Here is a 25,788-nt window from a genome sequence, read left to right as displayed (position 1 = left end):
CGCTCAAGAAAATAGGGCTGCAGCACGTTGTCATTAACAGTTCCACTTCCACTTCCACATTAAATGGATTATGTTGTATGTAGACTATAGACTACATTAGCAGGACATAATGATTCACATTTGATGTGTCTTCTTTGTCAATTAATATTGTTAAAGTGAGTGTGTCAGTAGGACTACGCATTGTGTGTGTGTGTGTGTTTGTGTGTGTGTGTGTGTGTGTGTGTGTGTAGCCTGCTGGCTGGCTGCCAATGTAGGTTATGGGTAGTATTCATATAAATGATCTCAAACAACATGACTAGAAAAATCATTAGTGTTATCACATAGAGATCAATAAGAATGTCCAAACAAATCTTTGTATTAAGAATTGAAAGAAATCCTCATCTGCCCATCTATTGATATATCCTGATGTAATTGATTTAAAAAAAAAACAGTTTTCTTCAATTTGTGTGATACTTGCATGCCAGTGCACATATAATTTATCCTCAAACACACACAACCCTTTTATTATCCTATTGGAATGCACTGCTTTGTAGGTCACGGAAATTCATATTGGATTTTTACACCGTTATCTACCTGTAATTACAAACAAAGTGTCACAGGAAGGCCAAGTAGATAATCAAGGACCTCAGCCACCCGAGCCACAGCCTGTTCACCCCGTTACCATCTAGAAGGCAGAGAAAGTACAAGTGCATCAAAGCTGGGCATGAGAGACTGATGTACAGCTTCTATCTCCAAGCCATCAGACTGTTAAACAGTCATCACTAGCCGGCCTCTGCCCAGTACACTGCCCTGAACCTTAGACACTGTCACTAGCTTACCGGTACTCTACCCTGCGCCTTAGAGACTGGTCACTTTAATAATGTTTACATACTGTTTTACGCACTTAATATGTATATAATGTATTCTACTGTAGTCATAACTCATCCTATATAACTACTGCTGTACACACCTTTTAAATTCACATACGGTCTATACTGTCTATACACACCATTCACATACATATTATTTATATTCCGTACTCTGGTCCAGAAGCTAATTCCCTGCAATTCTATCCATTTTGCCATGGGGTTTTGTGCTACGTATTTTAGTACTGTATTCTCGGCATGGCTCATTGCAATATTTCTACTACCATACATTGGGTTTTAGTTACACTGTTTATACACACCATATATTTATTTATATACTGGATTATTGACATAACCCACTCTAATATATCTACTGCTGTACAAATCACTCTTATTAACGTGGGGTAACTAGCCCCCCCACTAAAAACAATGTCCAATTGCTGACACAAAAAAGGTTTGGTAAAAAAATTGGTATGTGGATGATGGTCATGCTTAGGCAAACAAACAATTAAGTTTTCACTTTTTTAGTTATTTTGTGAAATGTTGTTTTTAAATAAATCAAAGATTGGAACAAAATGGCAATGCACATCTCACTATTAATATGCTCACAATGATCAGTGGTGTAAAGTACTTAAGTTAAATTCCTTTAAAGTACTACTTAAGCAGTTTAAGTACTTTACTACTTTACTATTTATATATTTTGTACAACTTTTACTTTTACTACACTACATTCCTAAACAAAATAATATACAGTACTTTCTACTCCATACATTTTCCCTGACACCCAAAAGTTCTTGTTACATTTCTAATGCTTAGCAGGACAGGAAAATGGTCCAAATCACACACTTATCAAGAGAACATCCCTGGTCATCCCCTGCCTCTGATCTGGTGGACTCACTAAACACAAATAGTTCATTTCTAAATTATGTCTGAGTGTTTGAGTGTGCCCCTGGCTATCTGTAAATAAAATAAAAACAAGATAATTGTGTTGTCTGGTTTGCTTAATATAAGGAACATGAAATTATTTATACTTTTAATGCTTAAGTATATTTTAGCAATTACATTTACTTTTGATACTTAAGCATATTTAAAACCAAATACTTTTAGACTATAACTCGAGTAGTATTTTACTAGGTGATTTCACTTAAGTAATTTTCTCTTAAGGTATCTTGAAAAAAAAGAAAGTATCTTGATTTTTACTCAAGTATGACAATTGGGTACTTTTTCCACTACTAACTATGATTATGTTTTCATGTAAGGTACCTCTTTTCATGTTCCTGCCAAATCATGTCCAAATCATCATAAAGTGGGGGGGGGGGGGGGTTCCCCATAGGAGAGGTGAGTAGTGGCAGCCAGGGAAAGTGCTTTGTAAACAACAGGTGTAGACTAACAATGAAATGCATATTTACATTCCCTTCCCAACAGTGCAGAGAGAAAAAATTGGAATAATTGAAAAATGTAAAATAACATATAGTGACTAGGCTACAGGATAGATAATAAACAGCAAGCAGAATATGGGATGAGTCACAAGAGTTAGTGCAAAAAGGGTCAATGCAGATAAATAGTTAACCAATAACTACCTGGACTAACTATTTAGGAGTCTTATGGCTTGGAGATAAAAGCTGTTCATGGTCATGGTCATCAGGTTCCAGACTTGATGCATTGGTACCGCTTGGATCCAGTTGCTGGGGGGAGGTGTTTAGTCCCAGGATCCTTAGCTTAGTGATGAGCTTTGTAGGCACTATGGAGTTGAACTCTGAGCTGTAGTCAATGAACACTATTATAACGTAGGTTTTTCTTTTTGCTTGGAAAGGGCCGTATGGAGTGCAATTGAAATTGCAACATCTGTGGATCTGTTGGGGTGGTATGTAAATTGGAGTGGGTCTAGGGTTTACGGGATGTTGGTGTTGGCCTTTCAATGCACTTCATGGCTACAGATGTGATTGCTATGGGGCAGTAGTCATTTAAGCAGAGTCACCTTGGCTTCTTGGACACAGGGACTATGGTGGTCTGCTTGAAACATGTAGGTGTTACAGACTCGGTCAGGGAGAGGTTGAAAATGTCAGTGAAGACATCTGACCACTTCCGTATTGAGTGAGTCACTGGTACTTCCTGCTTTAGTTTTTGCTTGTAAGCAGGAATCAGGAGGATAGAATTATGGTCAGATTTGTCAAATGGAGGATGAGGGAGAACTTTGTGTCTCTGTGTGCAAGTAAAGTTTGTCTAGAGTTATTTTCCCTCTGGTTGCACATGTGACATGCTGGTAGAAATGAGGTAAAATGGACGTTGAGGTAAAAGTTTGCCAGCATTAAAGTCTCCGGCCACTAGGAGCACCGCTTCTACAATTTAAAGATTTTACTGAGTTGAAGTTTATTTAAAGAAATTAGTCAATTGAAATAAATTAATTAGGCCCTAATCTATGGATTTCACATGACTGGGTATACAAATATGCCTTTGTTGGTCACAGATAGTGTACGTTAAAAATAAAGGTAGGGGCGGGATCAGAAAACCAGTCATTATCTGATGTGACCACCATTTGCCTCATGCAGCGTGACACATCTCCTGTTGATTGTGGCCTGCGGAATGTTGTCCCACTCCTCTTCAATGGCTGTGCGAAGTTGCTGGATATTGGTGAGAACTGGAACACGTGGTCGTACACGTCAATCCAGAGCATTCCCAAACATGCTCAATGGGTGACATGTCTGGTGAGTATGCAGGCCATGGAAGAACTGGGACATTTTCAGCTTCCAGGAATTGTGTACAGATCCTTGCGACATGGGGCCGTGCATTATCATGTTGAAACATGAGGTGATGGCGGCAGATGAATGGTACGACAATGGGCCTCAGGGTCTAGCCACGGTATCTCTGTGCATTCAAATTGCTATCGATAAAATGCAATTTATTTCAATTGACTGATTTCTTTATATGACCTGTAACTCAGTTTTATTCAGAATAGTAAAATAAGAATTTCTGCTAAACTGTGTACGTGACCAATAAACTTTGATTTGGTGAGCTGTCAGCAGTTAGGAAGCATATTTCAGTGGAGGCTGCTGAGGGGCGGATGGCTCATAATAATGGCTGGAACAGAGTAAATGGAATGGGATCAAACACATGGAAACCATGTGTTTGATGTATTTGATACCACCTCACTATTCCGCTCCAGCTATTACCACAAGCCCGTTCTCCCCAATTAAGGTGCCACCAACCTCCTGTGGCATATTTTGAGACCAGCCCAGTCATGCATCCCACGAGATAAGCCTCACAATCAACCTAACTGATTATTTGGTCTGTCGGAATGAATGGGGAAAGGGCAATGCCACCAAAAAGGCCATTTAAAAACAATTATTTACTTGTTAATGGTTACGTCTGCGGGCTTAGCTAAAATCTATGTATGGAAGCACACCACTTTCCCTGAAATAATTACTAGGGGTATGTTGTGAAAATAATTTTGCACATGGACACTAGAAGTCAATCTTAAATGAATCATTGTTTATTGCCAGTGCACTGGAGAGGTTCCAACTCAATGCACCATCGTGAACATCTGTTAGGAGCTCTGCCGGGGCAGTCCCAGCAGTTGTCTTATATACGGCTGTACACAGACAAGTTATATTTGCATGATTTAGCATGATTCATTCATCATTACCATTTTGTTTCATTCATGTGACCAACCAATACTGGTTCAAGACATTTGACAGATCAATACCTCACGACGTTTCTTGTCTCTAAGTTGAGACCTTGAAACTCAGATATCTTTCGTTCTCAAAACAAAGGTCTGGGCGTACTGCCAAATTGCAGCTACTGATAGTGGGGATTCGTTCAGTCAGTCACTTGCATGAACACAGAAAACAGTTATTAGAAAAGCACATGAATAGAACACAGACATTTGGTATTAGAAAAGCACAAACATTAAACATTTCCAGCACAGGTCATTCTCCAGTCTGCTGAGATAAGGAAGGAGAGCTTTTGAGTTCATTTGATGGGACTTTCTGGGACTTTCTGGGAACACTATCTCCCATGGATGTAGGCTTTTGTTTATGTTCAAAAAGAGGATGTTAGGTAGACATTCCATGTGTTCTCTGGTTTGGGCGGGACTTTGGACTACCATTTTTGTAGGAGGGGATTCAGATTCAAATACACAGCAGGCCAGGCTGAGCACATAGATTCTGAAACACTTACAGGTAATTAATACTCATCAATTCATCATGACTCATGTAATGCACACCTACCACAATCTGAATACAATTATATTTAATGTGGACATTTTTTTAGTGGAGCTCCATTTTTGTTTTTTCAATGGGGAGAACAGTGTGTGTTTAGCATAAACCTTGGTTTTGAAAATGCGATTGGTCCTATGTCTTTTATTCATAAATTATTAATCATGTTTATGTGGTGCGTAACAGAGCATACTAATTCATTATTGGGTCATAGAGCAACAGCAGCATTCCTTACGCAGCTTGAACACAGCAGGGAAAACAACTCTACAAATTCTTTCAACTTGGCTGGCTTCTTAAAAACGCAGACCACCCCTTTGGCTAAGGAAACCTCTCTCTCTCTCTCTCTCTCTCTCTCTCTCTCTCTCTCTCTCGTGTCAGTCACAGTGGTGAGTGGACTTACTTGGAGTCGGGGAGTCGTCACCAAGAGAGAGCGTCTCCTGCTGTGCCATGTCTTTGATTCTGTAAAAGTCCTGTTGGAAGCCTTTGAAGCTTCCGCTGTTCCAACCTTGTACAAATTGACATAGGCTGTCTCAGTCTCAGGGACCCTCGTCTGATTTTCCACCCACCCTGGGCCAATACCCTCTCTCTTGACAGAGGGGTAGTGTGCTCTTATAGCAGTGTGCCATGCCAGGGGATTGTATGTGTGGAAAATTAAGTTGCTTATGTTCCCAGTCTTGTAGCAGTCCGCAGATAGTGTCTCTGGAGTCATTTTTAATTTGAGGGGAATTGTACTATGATAGTCTCTGCAAAGGGATGTAAAGAAGCCACGGCTGCATTTGGGCGGGGGAAGTTGTGATTTTATTTTGCCAAGGGCTTTCACACCTCTCACTTCACTGCAAATTGAAGTTGCAAATTGAAGTTCTGTCCTAGCAAGCTTGGTAGCTCTGTAACCCTAATTTACCATTCAGTCTTTATAAAGTAAAATATCTAGAATTTATTGTAATGCATTTTACTTTTGGTTTGCTGGATGGTCCTGAATAGTCCTTGGTAGTAAGAATCCTTCCAGGTAATTTTGTCCAAATTCCAGGTTGTAGGATTGGAGTTTTGATTTGGAGTGAAGGTTATGTTGTAGAGTGTATACAGTGGGGCAAAAAAGTATTTAGTCAGCCACCAATTGTGCAAGTTCTCCCACTTAAAAAGATATAGAGGCCTGTAATTCTCATCATAGGTACACTTCAACTATGACAGACAAAATGAGAAAAAAAATCCAGAAAATCACATTGTAGGATTTTTAATTAATTTATTTGCAAATTATGGTGGAAAATAAGTATTTGGTCAATAACAAAAGTTTATACCCTTTGTTGGCAATGACAGAGGTCAAACGTTTTCTTTAAGTCTTCACAAGGTTTTCACACACTGTTGCTGGTATTTTGGCCCATTCCTCCATGCAGATCTCCTCTAGAGCAGTGATGTTTTGGGGCTGTTGCTGGGCAACACGGACTTTCAACTCCCTCCAAAGATTTTCTATGGGTTTGAGATCTGGAGACTGGCTAGGCCACTCCAGGACCTTGAAATGCTTCTTACGAAGCCACTCCTTCGTTGCCCGGGCGGTGTGTTTGGGATCATTGTCATGCTGAAAGACCCAGCCACGTTTCATCTTCAATGCCCTTGCTGATGGAAGGAGGTTTTCACTCAAAATCTCACGATACATGGCCCCATTCATTCTTTCCTTTACACGGATCAGTCGTCCTGGTCCCTTTGCAGAAAAACAGCCCCAAAGCATGATGTTTCCACCCCCATGCTTCACAGTAGGTATGGTGTTCTTTGGATGCAACTCAGCATTCTTTGTCCTTCAAACACGACGAGTTGAGTTTTTACCAAAAAGTTATCTTTTGGTTTCATCTGACCATATGACATTCTCCCAATCTTCTTCTGGATCATCCAAATGCTCTCTAGCAAACTTCAGACGGGCCTGGACATGTACTGGCTTTAGCAGGGGGACACGTCTGGCACTGCAGGATTTGAGTCCCTGGCGGCGTAGTGTGTTACTGATGGTAGGCTTTGTTACTTTGGTCCCAGCTCTCTGCAGGTCATTCACTAGGTCCCCCCGTGTGGTTCTGGGATTTTTGCTCACCGTTCTTGTGATCATTTTGACCCCACGGGGTGAGATCTTGCGTGGAGCCCCAGATCGAGGGAGATTATCAGTGGTCTTGTATGTCTTCCATTTCCTAATAATTGCTCCCACAGTTGATTTCTTCAAACCAAGCTGCTTACCTATTGCAGATTCAGTCTTCCCAGCCTGGTGCAGGTCTACAATTTTGTTTCTGGTGTCCTTTGACAGCTCTTTGGTCTTGGCCATAGTGGAGTTTGGAGTGTGACTGTTTGAGGTTGTGGACAGGTGTCTTTTATACTGATAACAAGTTCAAAAAGGTGCCATTAATACAGGTAACGAGTGGAGGACAGAGGAGCCTCTTAAAGAAGAAGTTACAGGTCTGTGAGAGCCAGAAATCTTGCTTGTTTGTAGGTGACCAAATACTTATTTTCCACCATAATTTGCAAATAAATTCATTAAAAACCCTACAATGTGGTTTTCTGGATTTTTTCCCATCATTTTGTCTGTCATAGTTGAAGTGTACCTATGATGAAAATTACAGGCCTCTCTCATCTTTTTAAGTGGGAGAACTTGCACAATTGGTGGCTGACTAAATACTTTTTTGCCCCACTGTATGTCAAACTCATTCCACGGAGTGCAGAGTGTCTTGCGGGTTTTCACTCCTCCCTTGTACTTGAATGATGAATTAAGGTCACTAATTAGTAAACTGGTTCACCTGGTTGTCTCGGTCTTAATTGAAAGGAAAAAACTCAAACCTGCAGATATTAGGCCCTCCATGGAATGAGTTTGACACCTCTGTTGTAGAGGATAGTATCCTTTATAGGTCCTTGTGAAAAAATCTAATTTTATCTAACTCTCATGAGCTCATGACCCTTTCCTCGTTCGTGCTTGGTTCCTGTTACTTATTTACAGGTTTGGGGAGTTACTGATTACATGTAATCATTTGCATGGAATCTGATTACAAAAAACTAAAATCTGTTACGTTACTAGCAAAAATACTTTTGGAAAACACAATGATTACTTCTTGGATTACTTTTAAATTCAGAAAGGATCATTGTAAAAAAAAATACATTATGGCACCTTTGTTTTCTCAATGACATTCAATTTACCATTGACAAAAGGCGCAAGTTTAAGTTTGTTCCACCTTAAGTGAGTCTGACCACAAGTCAGAGACCAATATGATGACACGCCTTGATTGATCCTTTTTGTCTTCTTTTAATGCCTCAAACATAACTGAAAGTAATCAGATTACATTACTGAGTTTCGGTAATCCAAAAGTTCCATTAGTGATTACAGGTTTGGACAGGTTCGGAAAGTATTCAGACCCATTGACTTTTTCCACATTTTGTTACGTTACAGCCTTATTCTAAAATGGATTAAATAAAAAAAATCCTCAGCAATCTACACACAATACCCCATATTGACAAAGCAAAAACAGGTTTTTAGAAATATTTGCTAATTTATTAATAATAAAAACAGATACCTTATTTACATAAGTATTCAGACTCTTTGCTATTAGACTTGAAATTGAGCTCAGGTGCATCCTGCTTCCATTGATCATCCTTGAGATTTTTCTACAACTTGATTGGAGATAACCTGTGGTAAATTTAATTGATTGAACATGATTTGGAAAGGGACATACCTGTCTATATAAGGTCCCACAATTGACAATGCATGTCAGAGCAAAAACCAAGCCATGAGGTCGAAGGAATTGTCCGTAGAGCGCCGAGACAGGATTTTGTCGAGCCACAGATCTGGGGAGGGGCACCTAAACATTTCTGCAGCATTGAAGGTCCCCAAGAACACAGTGGCCTCCATCATTCTTAAATGGAAGAAGGTGGTTCCAAACAAGACCAAACTGAGCAATCAGGGGAGAAGGGGCTTGGTCAGGGAGGTGACTCTGTGACTCTGACAGAGCTCTAGAGTTCCTCTGTGGAGATGGGAGAACTTTCCAGAAGGACAACCGTCTCTGCAGTACTCCACCCGTCAGGGCTTTATGGTAGAGTGGCCAGACGGAAGCTATTCCTCAGTAAAAGGCACATGACAGCTCGCTTGGAGTTTGCCAAAATGATTCTCAGACCATAAGAAACAAGATTATCTGGTTTGATGAAACTAAGATGTAACTCTTTGGCCTGAATGCCAAGCATCACGTCTGGAGGAAACCTGGCACCAAACCTGGCACCATGATTTTCAGCGGCAGGGACTGGTAGACTAGTCAGGATCGAGGCAAAGTACAGAGAGATTCTTGATGACAACCTGCTCCAGAGAGCTCAGGACCTCAGACTGGGGTGGTCCACCTTCCAACAGGACAACCACACTAAGCACACAGCCAAGACAACGCAGGAGAGGCTTTGGGACAAGTCTCTGAATGTCCTTGAGTGGCGCTGCCAGAGCCCGGACTTGAACTCAATCGAACATCTCTGGAGAGACCTGAAATTAGCTGTGCAGCAACGCTCCCCATCCAACCTGACAGAGCTTGAGAGGGACTGCAGAGAAGAATGGGACAAACTCGCCAAATACAGGTGTGCCAAGCTTGTAGCGTCATACCCAAGAAGACTTGAGGCTGTAATCGCTGCCAAAGGTGCTTCAACAAAGTACTGAGTAAAAGGTCTGAATACTTATGTAAATGTGACATTTCAGTTTTATTTTTAATAAATTATCAAAAATGTCTAAACCTGTTTCTCATTGTGTGTAAATTGATGAGGGGAAGAAAACAATTTTGTCAATTTTAGAATAAGGCTGTAACCTAGCAATATATGGAAAAAGTCAAGGGGTATGATGAATACTTTACAAAGGTATTGTAACTAGTATCTGTAACTGATTACATTTAGAAAGTAATCTACCCAACTCTGCTTATCTATGCCTCATCACAAACATTTTGGAATCTTTATCCAAGGTGTGAATGTGTACTAAAATACATCACTATAAACCTTACACTTTGCTGGTCTTGTCAAATGATTGATGTATGCTTTTGGGATGACTGACCTATTTGGAGCAGCAGCTCCCTAACTCACTTCTCTTCATCCTGTCGGGCTGATATGGGAAATCAAACCAAATGGATCAAATCCCCCTTCTGTTTATATCAATTTGTAAGTCGCTCTGGATAAGAGCGTCTGCTAAATGACTTAAATGTAAATGTAAATATAAATGGCAAAGGTCAGCCCAACGTTTTATAAATACATTAGATGACTGATAGCGGCGTTGTTTTGAAGCCACCGTGCCTCCATCTTGGCACTCCTCCACCATTGTAAAAAAATATTTTGGAAGCTATAGAAATGAATGTATTATGGTCTACATTTGTTATTTTGGCATATTTATTATATTAGACACCTTAATGCATACTCCTAAATTATTATGTGAGCTAAACAAACATTTTCAATAAAAAATATATACTAAAAAATGTAATTTTGTACATGAAATATTAAATTGAAATACTGTATAATTCCATTCATTCCTATGGAAATTGCTCCTACTGGGGAGTGCCAATATGGCCGACCGGTGGCTTCATAGCCTGTCAATGGCCAATACATAACATCTGCAATCCAGGGTTTATATACATAATTGGGTCAGCCTGATTACCACAAAAATACCAATACATTCCCTGTTGCTTTGTTTCTGAAAAGACTACAGTATCAACACCTCATTGTCATAATTAATATGTCATGTTAGAATTTCCTTAGAACTTTTTATGATACCTACAGCTCTGCTAGGCACCATGCAATTACTACACACCTGATATGGACGATCAGTCTTCTCCACTTCAAGTCTTAGTAATCAAAATGACTGACTGTGCTCATGAGCTAATGTCCACTTTTGACAGTAAATTAGCTAAGGCAGGAGCAAGGATAATGGCCACCACATGTTGTCTGGTAAACTGGGGATGAAATTATGTAGAAAATGAAATCTAATTCCATTATCACTCACAAAATTGATATTATACTTTTTGCACCTCAAGCTATTGTAGGCAGACTATGGCCAATGTAAAAGCAATTTCTTTTATATGTAATATCAGTGGAGGCTGCTGAGGGGAGGACGGCTCATAATAATGGGTGGAACGGAGCGAATGGAATGGCATCCAACCATGTGTTTGATGTATTTAATACAATTCCACAGATTCCGCTCCAGCCATTACCACGAACCCGTCCTTCCCAAGGTGCCACCAACCTCCTGTGCTTCGTATTATGTTCTATCACCCATACTCTAGATATGTGTGCTGCAGACTTTCTGTTGTAAACATATTTGCACTGTATTTTTACAGAATGGTCTTATGTGTAATCCCTATCTAAGACACAGTGATGATTGATTGCCAGACACCCTTAACCCAAATTGTCACTCCACTGTTGAAAATGTAATTGGATATGCCAAAAATGTATTACTGTGGTACTTATACAGCCTGTCGTCAGTGCCTAGCGCCACCATAATATATAGACACTAGCAATGGGTTCACTCTCTTTAACCACCGGAGTCCTGGAGTGACCTGCCCCCAAGCGCATTCTACACCAGTGGTTCCGAACTCCAGTCCTTGAATACCCCAACAGTACACATTATTGTTGTAGCTCCAGACAAACATTCCTGATTCAACTCATTGAGGGCCTGAGGATTAGTTGACAAGTTGAATCAGGTGTGCTTGTCTGGGACTACAATACAAATTGTGTACTGTTGGGAGTACTTTAGGACCGGAGTTGGGAACCACTGTTCTACACTACACCAATGCTTTCTCAATCTTTCAGCGTGCCTTTCACAGCACAACTACAATTTGATTTCAGATACGAGGTCAGACACCTTCCAGTCCCTATAGACCAGGGGCACTCAACTCTTACCCTACGAGGTCCTGAGCCTGCTGGTTTTCTGTTCTACCTGATAATTAATTGCACACACCTAGTGTACCAGGTGTAAACCAGTCCCTGATGAGAGGGGAACAATAAAAAAAATGATCACAGCACACACATGGTTAGAATTACATTTCCAAGACAAACTTTTGTAAGAAACCATGAAACAATAACAATCTAAGTGCAATCTGATGGCAACATTAAGTGAATGGTCCATAAGACACTGATGGTCCTTGCCTCTGGATATCGTCAGTACAGGAGCTCTCAACCTGTCCATATCTATGGCAACAAGATAAACCTAATAGAATCTCTGGCAAAAAAAACTGCTGACACTAATCTGTTGTCATAACAACCACAGTCTCCCACCCCTTCCTCAGCATGGGTGCTCACACTAATCTCCTTTCATTACACCAAGATGCCCTCCTGGGATACAGCAAGGGGATCTTTTTGACACATGAGGCATGGCGTGTAATTGTGAAATTTGAACCAAAAAAAACACCACACACCAAAATGTCCAGTAGCAAGCAGTAATGGCTTACTGAATTAGCCCCCCAAAGAAGTGAATATTTCTGAGAAGGTATAACAGTGAAAGAGAGAGCTTCAGGTCCAAATTGTTATTATCTGAGTGTAAGGATGGTGAACTGTAGTGTTCATAGACAAAGATGATTCAATTCAAAGTTACAAACATGATTTGGTATGAAGCATGCATCACTTCAAACATGATGCTGTGACTAGCGTGCCAGTCAGGCCTATTTGCAACAGAACATGCATATCCAGTGTGCTTTCCCTCTTTATAGATGTTAGGTTAATTATGCATGCTCTTGCCGTGTCGACGATTAGGTTGCTGGCGGGTCCAACACCAATAACGACACTGTGGTCATTATTATAGAGGATATGGTGAGTGGTTCATCCATTGAAGAAGTGAAATCCACTGACAAAAAAATGTACAGTAAAAGAGAGGAGAGCAGTTTCTCCATTCAATGGACTCATGGGTCCTGGTTGACATTAAAGAGGCTGAGAATGCACCCGCACAGGAAGAGTCCATAGGCGCAGTCAGAGTGGTTGAGAGTGGGGATGAATGAGAGCAAGGATTAATAGCGCTCACATTCTAAGTCCTCGGTAGGGGACCCTCACCACCGTTCACCACTCTGAAAGTACCAATAACTGACTCTAAAGCAGGTAAATTCGACTCCCAATATACAGTGTAAGGGACAACCAATATTTCATGATGAGGAAGCTGATAATGCTGTGTTGACCAAAAACAGCATATTCCTATCTAACAAGTCTTTCAACATATCCTCACATTGTTCTTTAGGCTGGTACAGTACAGTAACAGCATGGCTGGCAAGCCTGACATTGTACAACCAAAGACTTCCGGTTCATGGGTCGGTCTTGAATTGCGGTGGCATTTGGGCATGGCATTTTGGAGAAAAGAAAAGTTGTATTTATTTAAATGTATTTGGGTACATCTTCCCATTCTAAATGAACTAATATGGCAGCTTAATGACTATAACTATTTTTTACCATAAGGATAACATTGTGCCACCAGTAGGTGTAGTAACACCACCGACGGTAACATCAATGAGAAATTTTTGATTTTTGAAGATTTTCTTAAATGGAGGCCACAGATGCTCAACTCTAAGGCCGTTAACACAAATAATTAAATATAGTGATATGATTAATAATTTTGCTCACAATGTTATTTCCCTTCAATTAAATTGAGTAACACCAAGTGACACTTTGGATTTCCTGAGTGGCTCCCGAGTAGCGCAGCGGTCTAAGGCACTGCATCTCAGCGCTAGAGGCGTCACTACAGACCCTGGTTTGATTCCAGGCTGTATCACAACCGGCCGTGATTGGGAGTCCCATAGGGTGGTGCACAATTGGCCCAGCGTTGTTAGGGTTTGGCTGGGGAAGGCCGTCATTGTAAATAAGAATTTGTTCTTAACTGGCTTGCCTGCCTAGTTAAATAAAATAAATACAATAATACAAAATTAGACATACCAAATTATCACTGGAATCCTCAAATTCATGACACACTAAAAGGGTGTGATTAGCTAATAATCTTCTTTAATATAGACCACTCCGCCGGTAACAGTTTGCCACTGGAGGGAATGCTCAAATTCCTTGTCTATCTTTGTCATGAGTGATTTTCAAGGCGGTAACACCAATTACATAAAACCGAGGGACAGACATTATACTAGTAAAACATTTTTTATTTTAATAGCCTTCTTTGTTTTTATTGATCTATACAAGATATTAAATACTTTTCACTTTCTGGCATTCAAAATAATAGATATCTCTAAATCCCCAAAACATGTCTGTACAATTCTACACTCTATCTCTACTGGGACAAGACAATTTGCTTACCCTAAGTACTTTAAGCAATGCATAAACAACATTTGCAGTATAAAGGTCTTGCAATATGTTTTATCATTGATCAACAGTTTAATATAAACAAAGACATGTATGATTGCAAAGGCAAGGGAGGCCCCTGCAATTCAAGAACAACCTCGTCATACGGCATTATCCTTGTGTGCTTCCCAATAATATCTAATTTCTCCTGAAGTGCGTACTGCCCCAACAGTTTGTGTACCGCCCCAACAGATCCACAGATGATGCAATCTCTATTGCACTCAACACTGCCCTTTCCCACCTGGACAAAAGGAACACCTATGTGAGAATGCTATTCATTGACTACAGCTCAGCGTTCAACACTATAGTGCCCCCAAAGCTTATCACTAAGCTAAGGACCCTGGGACTAAACACCTCCATCTGCAACTGGATCCTGGACTTCCTGACGGGCCGACCCCAGGTGGTAAGGATAGGTAACAACACATCCGCCACGCTGATCTTCAACACGGGGGCCCCTCACGGGTGTGTGCTCAGTCCCCTCCTTTACATCCTGTTCACTCATGAATGCATGACCAGGCACGACTCTAACACCATCATCAAGGTTTCCGATGACACAACAGTGGTAGGCCAGATCACCAACAACGATGAGACAGGCTATAGGGAGGAGGTCAGAGACCTGACCGTGTGGTGCCAGGACAACAACCTCTCCTTCAAAGTGATCAAGACAAAGGAGATGATTGTGGACTACAGGAAAAGGAGGACCGAGCACGCCCCCATTCTCATCGACAGGGTTGTAAGTTGAGCAGGTTGAGAGCTTCAAGTTCCTTGCAAACTGTCATGATCCAAACACACTAAGACAGTCGTGAAGAGTGCACGACAAAGCCTATTTCCCCTCAGGAGACTGAAAAGATTTGGCATGGGTCCTCAGATCCTCAAAAAGTTCTACAGCTACACCATCGAGAGCATCCTGACTGGTTGCATCACTGCCTGGTATGGCAACTGTTCGGCCTCCGACCGCAAGGCACTACAGAGGGTAGTGTGTACGGCCCAGTACATCACTAGGGCCAGCTTCCTGCCATCCAGGACCTTTATACCAGGCGGTGTCAGAGGAAGGCCCTAAAATGGTCAAAATCTCCAGCCACCCTAGTCATGGACTGTTCTCTCTGCTACCGCAAGGCAAGTTGTACCCGGAACACCAAGTCTAGGTCCAAAATAATTCTTAACAGCTGCTACTCTCTGTTTATTATCTATGCATAGTCACTTTAACTCTACTTACATGTACATATTACCTCAATTACCTCGAATAACCGGTGCCCCCCCCCCACATTGACTCTGTACCGGTACCCCTTGTATATAGCCTCGCTATTGTTATTTTATTGCTGCTGTTTAATTATTTGTTACTTTTATTTTTAATTTTTAACTTAAAACTTCTTAAATCATTGTTGGTTAAGGGCTTGTAAGTAAGCATTTCACTGTAAGGTCAACACCAGTTGTATTCGGCGCATGTGACAAATACAATTTGATTTGAAGTGTGCGCTAGTTCACTACTTCCAACAAATCTAAAAGCATTGAATTGGCGGAGGCATGGGCTGGTGGGAGTTTCCACAATATTTCTTATACCAGTAATTTTCTTTCAAATCGGCAAAGGGGAGTACAGTGCAAACTTTGGGTGGAAGGAGAGATAATTGGGGCATGGGCCATGTGGGCATCATGTTTATTGTGAGGAGAAAGCGCCCTCTTGTGTTCACATTTTTAAACAGCACTGTAACAGAGATGGTTTATATAAGGTAGCTAGCTATGTACCACTCAAAAATCCCCATGAAATAGGTACTAGTTCCATTTACTTCATGGTTATCGTGATTGTGTGGGGTACAAACAAAAATCACATTATATAAATAAACACAACTAAATTCAAATATCACCCTTTTCTCCTAGTTTCTTGAGAAAAAACACGTTTAGCATTTAGTAATTTTGCAGCTTGACATACACTACCGTTCAAAAGTTTGGGATCACTTAGAAATGTCATTTTTTTAAAAAGAAAAGCGCATTTTCTGTCCATTAAAATAACATAAAATTCATCAGAAATAAAGTGTAAACATTGTTAATTTTGTAAATGACTATTGTAGCTGGAAACGGCAGATTTTTTATGGAATATCTACATCGGTGTACAGAGGCCCATTATCAGGGATCACCCCGGGATGCTGGCCTTCTAGGCAGAGTTGCAAAGAAAAAGTCATATCTTGCTGGCCAATAAAAGGAAAAGATTAAGATGGGCAAAAGAACACAGACACTGGGCAGAGGAAATCTGCCTAGAAGGCTAGCATCCGGGAGTTGCCTCCTCACTGTTGACGTTGAGGCTGGTGTTTTGCGGGTACTATTTCATGAAGCTGCCAGTTGAGGACTTGTGAGGCGTCTGTTTCTCAAACTAGACACTCTAATGTACTTGTCCTCTTGCTCAGTTGTGTACCCGGGGCCTCCCACTCCTCCTTCTATTCTGGTTAGTGCCAGTTTGCGCTGTTCTGTGAAGGGAGTAGTACACAGCCTTGTACCAGATCTTCAGTTTCTTGGCAATTTCTTGCATGGAATAGCCTTAATTTCTCAGAACAAGAATAGACCGACGAGTTTCAGAAGAAAGTTCTTTGTTTCTGGCCATTTTGTGCCTGTAATTGAACCCACAAATGCTGATGCTCTAGATACTCAACTATTCTAAAGAAGGCCAGTTTTATTGCTTCTTTAATTAGAACAACAGTTTTCAGCTGTGATAACATAATTGCAAAAGGGTTTTCTAATGATCATTTAGCCTTTTAAAATGATAAACTTGGATTAGCTAACACAACGTGCCATTGGAACACAGGAATGATGGTTGCTGATAATGGGCCTCTGTACGCCTATGTAGATATTCCATAAAAAAATCTGCCGTTTTCAGCTACAAGTTATTTACAACATTAACAATGTCTCTACACTGTATTTCTCATCAATTTGTTGTTATTTTAATGGACAGAAAAGTGCTTTTCTTTCAAAAACAAGGACATTTCTAAGTGACCTCAAACATTTGAACGGTAGTGTATATACTGTATGTAATTTGGACTATAAATGAGGAGGGAACTTCTGAAGTGGTCTGGTATGTTGAAACGCCTTGTTTTGTCGATATCTCTTTGGTCCTATCACAGGACAAATGTATTTCTGACGTACTTCCGTGCATGTGATGAACTGTAATGGCAGCCCACATGCGCATCAAAATTGTGTAAAGGATACCTGTGCAATTCACAAAAATGTATAATGTTAGCTTTTACTTGAATATGAGACATTTACTGAGACTTGGGCCCTCGCTGGCTCGACTAAATGTGCGGTTGTGCCACCAAAGCGTCTGGAACAGTCATGGAACGATACGAAAAGTGAGAGTGGACTTCGGTGAGAAGTAAGTTGACGTATGACTTGGCTAGCTAGTTGGCTAGCTAGTTAGTAGTTAGCTAGCTTCATAGCTTGCTAATAACATAACGTTACACAGTAACAACCAGTCAAGCCTGTGGGTCAAGGTTTCAAGTTCATTATTCAATGCAGGGGTGTACTTGTTGATTTCATATTGTCATGGTCTGAGTCAGATATATTTATAAGAAGGAATATTATTTAGAATATAACGTTATCGGTCTTGAGTCTATCTAAATTTGTATTGCTGTGATAATGAATGGGTGATTGACTCACATTAATTCACTCTAACCTCAGATGTTTTCTGATTTCCCTGCTTTTAAAGAAAACTTGAGATCTCAACAGGGAAACTTGCCAGATTTGCAGATGGGTCGGCTGTTGTGCAGGTAGCTATATTTCAGTTTGCAACTTGAATATGCACAAGATGTTCAAACCAGTTACTCAGATGCATTCCACCTCTTTATTCAGCTTGGGGATACAACAGTGATGGTGACAGCTGTCAGCAAAACAAAACCATCCCCCTCCCAATTTATGCCTTTAGTGGTAAGTTAATGCTCCTGTTTTTTTAAAGTGGGGTCATATTCATTTATTTTAATACCCTTCAAACATATTGAAAAACTGCTTTTAGTCTTCCATGCAGGATGGTTCATTATGTGTAATGATCTCTTTGGTGTATTGGGCTATTACATAGTGTTTTCAGGTCCCTTGGAGTAATTCAGGTCCCTTGGCTAGAGCTGTGCGTTTTTGATTGACAGGTGGACTACAGGCAAAAAGCAGCTGCTGCTGGTAGAATCCCCACTAACCACCTGCGGCGGGAGTTGGGCACCACTGAAAATGAGATTCTGACTAGTAGGCTAATAGGTGAGAAGATTATTCTAACTTCTATTCTATAAGTTCCACCAATGCGGTGACTTTTGAGATGTCTAACTTGGTGAATTTGTGGGGGGGATTTCGCCTATTTTTAACAGTCATAAGTCATAAAGAGCACATGGGAAAACGTTTTTTCTTTATTTTTTACTATCTAAAGAGGTTAAATACAAAATGACTAGTGAGTTCCTATTAAGTGCCAAATATAGTAACAGGGTTGATGATTTCATCTTAAATGGGCCATAAATCCCCTTATGACAGGGGAAATGGGTACTTGTTGTCAAAGCAGTGACTCGCTCCTGCAGGTTCATGCTCTACAACATCCATAGAGTACGACCCTACCTCACACAGGAAGAGGCGCAAGTCCTAAACCATGCACTTGTCCTCTCCCGTCTGGACTACTGCAACTCATTGTTGGCTGGGCTCCCCGCTTGTTCCATCAAAACCCTGCAACTTAGCCAGAATGCTGGCGTCAGCCTGGTTTTAAAACTTCCCAAGTTCTCAAATGTCACCCTACTCCTTCGCACACTCCACTGGCTTCCAGTCGAAGCTCGCATCCACTACAAGACCATGGTGCTTACCTACGGAACAGCAAGAGGAACTACCCCTCCCTACCTTAGGCTATGCTCAAACGCTACACCCCAACCCTAGCACAACGTTCTGCTACCTCAGGTCCTTTTGCCCTACCACCCCTACTGGAGGGCAGCTCCCGCTCAGCCCAGTCCAAGTTCTTCTCTGTCCTGGCACCCCAATGGTGGAACCAGCTTCTCCCTGAAGCTAGGACATCTTCTGAAAACATCTGAAACCCTACCTCTTCAAACAGTGTCTTAAATAATCCTCCTCACCTCGACCTGAACCAGCATTCTAGCTCTGACCCTGTAACAGGATTGACCTTAAAATTAAAGTTATTGTTATTATTTTTTTCTCCTTAAAATGAATTGCTAATCACATGAAATAAATAATCTTCAGAAATTACAACAAAATAACTAGGGCTTTACAATGATGGTCATAACTTTTGGGTTAAGTGGGTTAAAATCTACCTGGAATTCAGAGGGTGAAGGGTGGTAAATATCAAAATGTTGAATTTTAGTACTTTAGCAAGTCTTTATTAATAATCTGATTTATTAAATGATCCTTGTGATCTATATTAAAATATCAAAGGCACTCATTTTGTGGAACAACACAACAATTACTCTAGTCAATTACTCTAATTAGTACAAATACCATTAGCAGACTTTTAACTGTATCCTTTTTTGTTGTCTCACCTCAGACAGGGCAATCAGACCGCTTTTTCCAGCTGGTTATTTCTATGACACTCAGGTGAGTCATCATTTGTAGCTAATGTTGTAATCATTTATGGACTCATTACCGATATGTTTACACTATTATTACAAGCTATGCTCTTGATTGTAATACTGCTATGTATATTTTCAGGTCCTGTGTAACCTGTTGGCAGTTGATGGTGTTAATGATCCAGATGTACTGGCCATTAATGGAGGTGAGGAGAGATTGATTTCCTTGTAGAAGCAGTCACATGACCTTTGTTTGACATCCAGTGATTAAATAAACTATTTCTCATCCCTACAGCCTCTGCTGCTCTATCCCTGTCTGACATTCCCTGGAATGGGCCCATTGGTTAGTATCTCTTACAGACCTGTCCTTTTTTTTGCACAGTGTGTGGCTTTAACCATATGGTCTGTGTTTCGTGGATGTTTAGGTGCAGTGCGCATTGGCCTGGTGAATGGAGAGTTTCTGGTGAACCCAACACGAAAGGAAATGGCATCCAGCACTATCAACCTGATAGTGGCTGGAGCACCGCTCAGCCAAGTGGGTTAGTAGTCCATCTATATCGCACATCCATTTTTCCTATAGGACTCTCTTTTACCTTACTGTAACATTCTATGATATATATTGTGTGTCATATTCAGTCTCTGTAAAAAAAAAAAACGTATTGTTTGTGTCTTAGTGATGATAGAGGCTTCTGCTGAGAATGTGTTGCAGCAGGACTTCTGTCATGCAGTCAAGGTTGGTGTGAAGCACACACAGCAGATCATACTGGCAATTCAGCAGATGGCCAGAGAAGCAAAGGTGTCCAAGCGCACTCCTCCCAAAATATTTTCTGCTCCCCTGGAAATGATTGAGCTTGCGCGACAGTAAGGCATCAAATTTCTGTTTTAATATTTCTCATATCTGTCATGTTTTTATTTATTGATGGTAACATGACAGCACACGGTTTTGCTTTCAGGTTGGCCTCTGAAAAGGTCTATGCTGTTTTCACAGACTTCACTCATGACAAAGTAAGTATTTATGTCTGGGTGTTTTTGCTATTATGTTTTTGTGGTACTTTTTCATTCACTAAGATCAGTAACTTACTATGTCCTTTCAGATTTCCAGAGATGATGCCATTAATAAAGTAAGGCTTGAAACAGAGGAACAAATAAAAGGTACATATCATTGCTATATACCAAATAAATGTTATGCTACAAATGTTATGCTTTTTGCAACTTTCAAGGTATTGTGAGTGGTTGTTTACTGTCTAACCGCCTACATATGTCTGTATTCTGTAGAGAAATATCCTCAAGCTGAACCTTACGAGGTGATGGAGTCCTTCAACATGGTATCAAAAGAGGTTTTCCGCAATCTGGTTTTGAACGAGTACAGGAGGTAAAAAGAACATGTCTCAGTAGTATTTAGCAAATATTCATGAATACATGACCAACATATGCGATTGATGAATACTGTGTGGTTTGGAACAATAAAATAGTTTCCTTGTTTTACAGGTGTGATGGAAGAGACCTGACTTCATTGAGAAATATTTCCTGTGAGGTGGACATCTTTAAGCCCCTTCATGGGTCTGCACTTTTCCAGAGGGGACAGACACAGGTAGGGACCTGGCGTTTATAAAGATGTAGGCTCAGAGTATGCATCCTATTCATTTTGGGGACATTGGAAAGTTTTGGCGGAGTCAGATTTATTTTGGGTGGCTTGTCATTCTATCTTTAGCCTACTTAACAAAGCCTTTTCTCTCTAGGTTCTGTGCTCTGTAACATTTGACTCCTTGGAGTCTAGTATTAAAACAGACATCATTACTACGGCGTTAAGGTAAACTTATACATTATTAATTACGGTCCTCTTGAAAGCAAATTTCAAGCAAGTGTTAATGCGATTTATGTAGGTTAGATGAAACTAGTTGCTCTCTTTTAACAGTGGAGTCAAAGACAAGAATTTCATGCTTCACTATGAGGTGAGTATCACATTTTGCAAATACGCAGGATTCAAGGATTTGCTTATTAGTTTGGTATTGCACAAAAAAACATCTGAATGGGCTGAAATTATATTTATTTTTCAGTTTCCACCTTATGCAACCAATGAGATTGGAAAGATGAGTGGAATGAACAGAAGAGAGCTTGGTCATGGTTAGTATGCTGGTATAGATTAGACGACGCATGCGTAGTGTGGGTGGCATGGTTATTAAATTGATGCGACCATTTAGATCATATTCTGCTTCTATGGTAACAGGGGCACTGGCTGAGAAGTCTTTGAGACCTGTCATTCCCAAAGACTTCCCCTTCACAATTAGAGTTACCTCTGAGGTTCTGGAGTCTAATGGTGAGATCTATGGATGACTTCCATTTTGCTTCTACATTTTTAGACTATTACTTATTATAAGCTTAGTTGCAAAATCTTAATAATTTCATTGACTGTATGATTAGCCCCCGCTCTTTCTTTCTCTCACGCACTCTCATTCTCTCAGGGTCCTCGTCTATGGCATCAGCATGTGGAGGCAGTCTGGCTTTGATGGATGCTGGTACAGTACTTCATGTTTTTGAAGTGGAAAATAAAAAACGTCATTTGGAAATGTTGTTAATGATCCTTCTGTTTGCAGTGAAATGTAGCACTTTTGTGTTTCAGGTGTTCCTATTTCATCAGCTGTGGCAGGTGTTGCTATTGGACTCATATCCAAGGCAAACCCAGAGAAGCCATCAGAAATCCAGGACTACCGAATATTGACTGATATTCTGGTACCCAATATTACTAGTATTTTTCTCACCAATCCTACATTCGTACTGTAATAATGGGATCCCCTGTAGAACTGTTTTATTTGTGTTTTCTGTCACAACAGGGAATAGAGGATTACCTAGGAGACATGGACTTCAAACTGGCAGGAACAAACAAGGGTATCAATGCCTTACAGGTACTGTAGATGAACGTCCAGTGGTTTCGCTATTCTGTCGTATTTTGACTATTTATTTTTGCTATAATGTATGCCTCCTTCTTCTAGGCTGATGTGAAGATTCCAGGCTTACCTCTGAAACTTGTAATGGAGGCTATTCAGCAAGCCACGGGTGAAATGAAAGACATGCTCCAGAAATATATTGTTTGTGTCGCTATAAAATATCGTAGTCACCAATCATTTCATTCTCATATCTTTAGTTGCCAAGAGGGAGATTTTGGGCATCATGAACAAGACCATTGCCAAGCCAAGGGATAAAAGAAAGGAGAATGGTCCAGTTGTCGGTAAGACTCTTGGTGTCTAGCCCTTATTTGATTCCCATCATTTATGTATTTCCTTTTGAAGGAATGTTTCCTGTCTGTTGCAGAGAATGTCAGAGTCCCTGTCTCTAGACGAGCACGCTTTGTCGGACCAGGGGGATATAACCTCCGCAGACTACAAGCTCAAACAGGTAACATTTAATATTTTAAAAAACATTCTAACTCCATTTGTGTCAACCCTGACACATGAGCTTTCTTCATAGGTGCATAGTGTATGGGAAAATGACAGGTTCTGTGTCATTGGATAGGTGTGACGATAAGCCAGGTGGACGAGGAGACCTTCTCTGTGTTTGCACCTACTCCAGGTGCCATGAATGAAGCCCAGGAATTCATCACAGAAATCTGCAAGGATGATGTGAGTCCAACCTAGTCTGATTCCACTGTATTGCCTAATTTCTTACCATTCCTTAATGCATCCTTAATGCATTTTGATTCACTACAATTATTGTACTATAGACCCATTTCCCGGCCGCGTCATAAAGTTTTGTGCGCTGTTCGTCTTTAAAACCCTCTTTGTTTACCTAGCAGTGGATACGATCACGTGCAACTTCAAATGCAGCTTGTGCAAGTTAACAAACACGTAATCAGTTGGTTATCGTCTACAACATTGCAGATGTCATCAGAGGATTGATTATCTAGCAAGCCAGCGAGGCAAGGTGAAATATCACAAATAGAGCTAGATAAGGCCAGAAAAATAATATACTGTACTTGTTGAACATAGCTATAGCCATCAGTCTTGCATGTTTTCATGGTCATCACTCACTTACTGTTAAGTTTGTCAAGGTCCCGACATCAACGTTGGCTATCCTGCTACAGAGCTTTTTGATGTTGGGATGCGCGCATTACTCGAACGTGACGTTTGATGGGTAACAGAAAAGGGCTCTATATTGGCTCTCAAACTCGAGGCGACAGTCTGCCTTCTCCCTACAGGTATCAGCCATTAGCTTCACTCACGACTGCCTCATGTGAACTGCAATCCCGACGCTGTGTTTTAACATTTAGAAACCTTTCTAATAATCGCCTGCGATATGGCTTTCAAACATATGGCTCTTATCTTTCATAGCGAGGAAGAATCCTTAAAATAAAAAACACTTACTGTAAATGTTTTGTATAGATCCATACAACTAGGGGAGCCTCCATCCGACGAAACTACACTTCCGCTACACTTCCCGAGTTGCGCTTACACACAGGTGTTCTTGTCTTCCGTCTTTCAATAAACAAGCTCTATAACATAGAGATGTGGGAACACCAACCCTAACCATATCAAGATGTGTATCAATTTACATTTACATTACATTTAAGTCATTTAGCAGACGCTCAGACGATCTAATTTAACCTGTGTATTGAAAATTATTTCTCGCTCCTATGAAAGATGGGGTCCTTATGCTTCCAAAACCGTACCGCAAGCGATGAATGTTAATGTGCAGAGCGAGTGTCTGGGATCTTAACAAAACTCTCCAGAAGACGCCTTCGTCCAATGACTCTTATGTGTAATGTAATGGAACTGAGAGTCATGATCAAGGGCTAGACTCTATATCATCCAAAAAAAGTAATGTTTACCCACATCAATACTGATATGAATCTGAGGATACATTTTTTGCATTGCAGCAAGAGCAGCTGCTGGAGTTTGGTGCTGTTTACACTGCCACCATCATGGAAATAAGGTACACAATGTTATGTGTTATTGGAGGATGCTGTTTAATCTGTGATGCAGCTACTGTCGGTGGTTTTTAAACATAGGACTGATTAAACATTGGATTGCTAAATGGGTAGCTTCATGACTTGCTTCAATTCTGTCTCCCTTCCGCCACAGGGACATTGGTGTCATGGTGAAGCTATATCCCAACATGAGTGCTGTTCTGCTCCATAACTCTCAGCTGGACCACAAACGGGTAAGAGTCTTGCCCCAGAATACCATGCAGGGCTCACAGGACCCTCGACACAGATTGTTTTACAGATGTTACCATTTTGGAAAGGGCTGCATGTGTTGGCTTGTTTTCTGTTTGTCATTTATGTTTCAGATAACATTTTTGACAGAGTGAAATAATTGTAAACTCTGAATTTGTACAGATAAAACACCCAAGTGCTCTTGGATTAGAGGTTGGACAGCAGATTCAGGTATGTGTTGCAGTAGGATCATTCTTCTAACCTTTAGTTGTTAATCTGCTTGATTTCTTAACTAACATTATTTCTCTGATGGAACTTTGCCAACAGGTTAAATACTTTGGGCGAGACCCAACAGATGGTAGAATGAGGCTTTCGAGGAAGGTGTTACAATCTCCAGCAGCAACAGTTGTTAAGACACTGAGTGAGAAACAGAGCATCTCCATGGGCACAGGGGATGGCCAAGCGACCAGCACCTCCTCTTGACTCCCCTTGTCCTCCTAGACTGTAACCAACTGTCCATGACCATGCATCTTTAGGACACTCTCCATTCACCCTGACTTCACTGAACTACCGTTTCTCGATACTCACCAACATCCTTCAAGCACCACTTAATGTACTCTCATTCTCTGCTGATTTCAGCAATGAGATCAGATGGGTGGCCATACTATTTTGAGTTTATATGCTGCCAGTTTCTGTTTATCTATTTTATACAATGTGTAATAAATATGTAAATTAACCATGTAATTGTTTCACGCTGA

The 25,788-nt window shown here is 40.7% G+C and overlaps 1 protein-coding gene across 1 annotated transcript; it reads left to right on the top strand.

Moving 5' to 3' along the window:
* The first annotated feature begins 17,482 nt into the window (after positions 1–17,482).
* Positions 17,483–25,774, top strand: LOC139570990 (polyribonucleotide nucleotidyltransferase 1, mitochondrial-like). Its single transcript, XM_071393406.1, has 28 exons — positions 17,483–17,714; positions 18,048–18,108; positions 18,191–18,265; positions 18,478–18,583; positions 19,860–19,909; positions 20,024–20,087; positions 20,177–20,224; positions 20,307–20,420; positions 20,556–20,742; positions 20,835–20,886; positions 20,976–21,033; positions 21,157–21,253; positions 21,370–21,472; positions 21,621–21,691; positions 21,797–21,833; positions 21,939–22,005; positions 22,109–22,198; positions 22,344–22,397; positions 22,502–22,611; positions 22,713–22,784; positions 22,872–22,935; positions 23,024–23,107; positions 23,191–23,274; positions 23,392–23,498; positions 24,752–24,807; positions 24,957–25,035; positions 25,214–25,261; positions 25,358–25,774. Exons 1-28 carry the CDS (start codon positions 17,569–17,571, stop codon positions 25,511–25,513), a joined length of 2,340 nt encoding a protein of 779 aa, XP_071249507.1. The 5' UTR covers positions 17,483–17,568; the 3' UTR covers positions 25,514–25,774.
* The last annotated feature ends 14 nt before the right edge of the window (positions 25,775–25,788 follow it).

Source organism: Salvelinus alpinus, chromosome 3 (genome assembly GCF_045679555.1).
Source record: "Salvelinus alpinus chromosome 3, SLU_Salpinus.1, whole genome shotgun sequence".
NCBI lineage: Eukaryota > Metazoa > Chordata > Actinopteri > Salmoniformes > Salmonidae > Salvelinus > Salvelinus alpinus.
The sequence above is the reverse complement of the archived record's forward strand: the minus strand, read 5'-3'. Positions and strand labels throughout refer to the sequence as shown.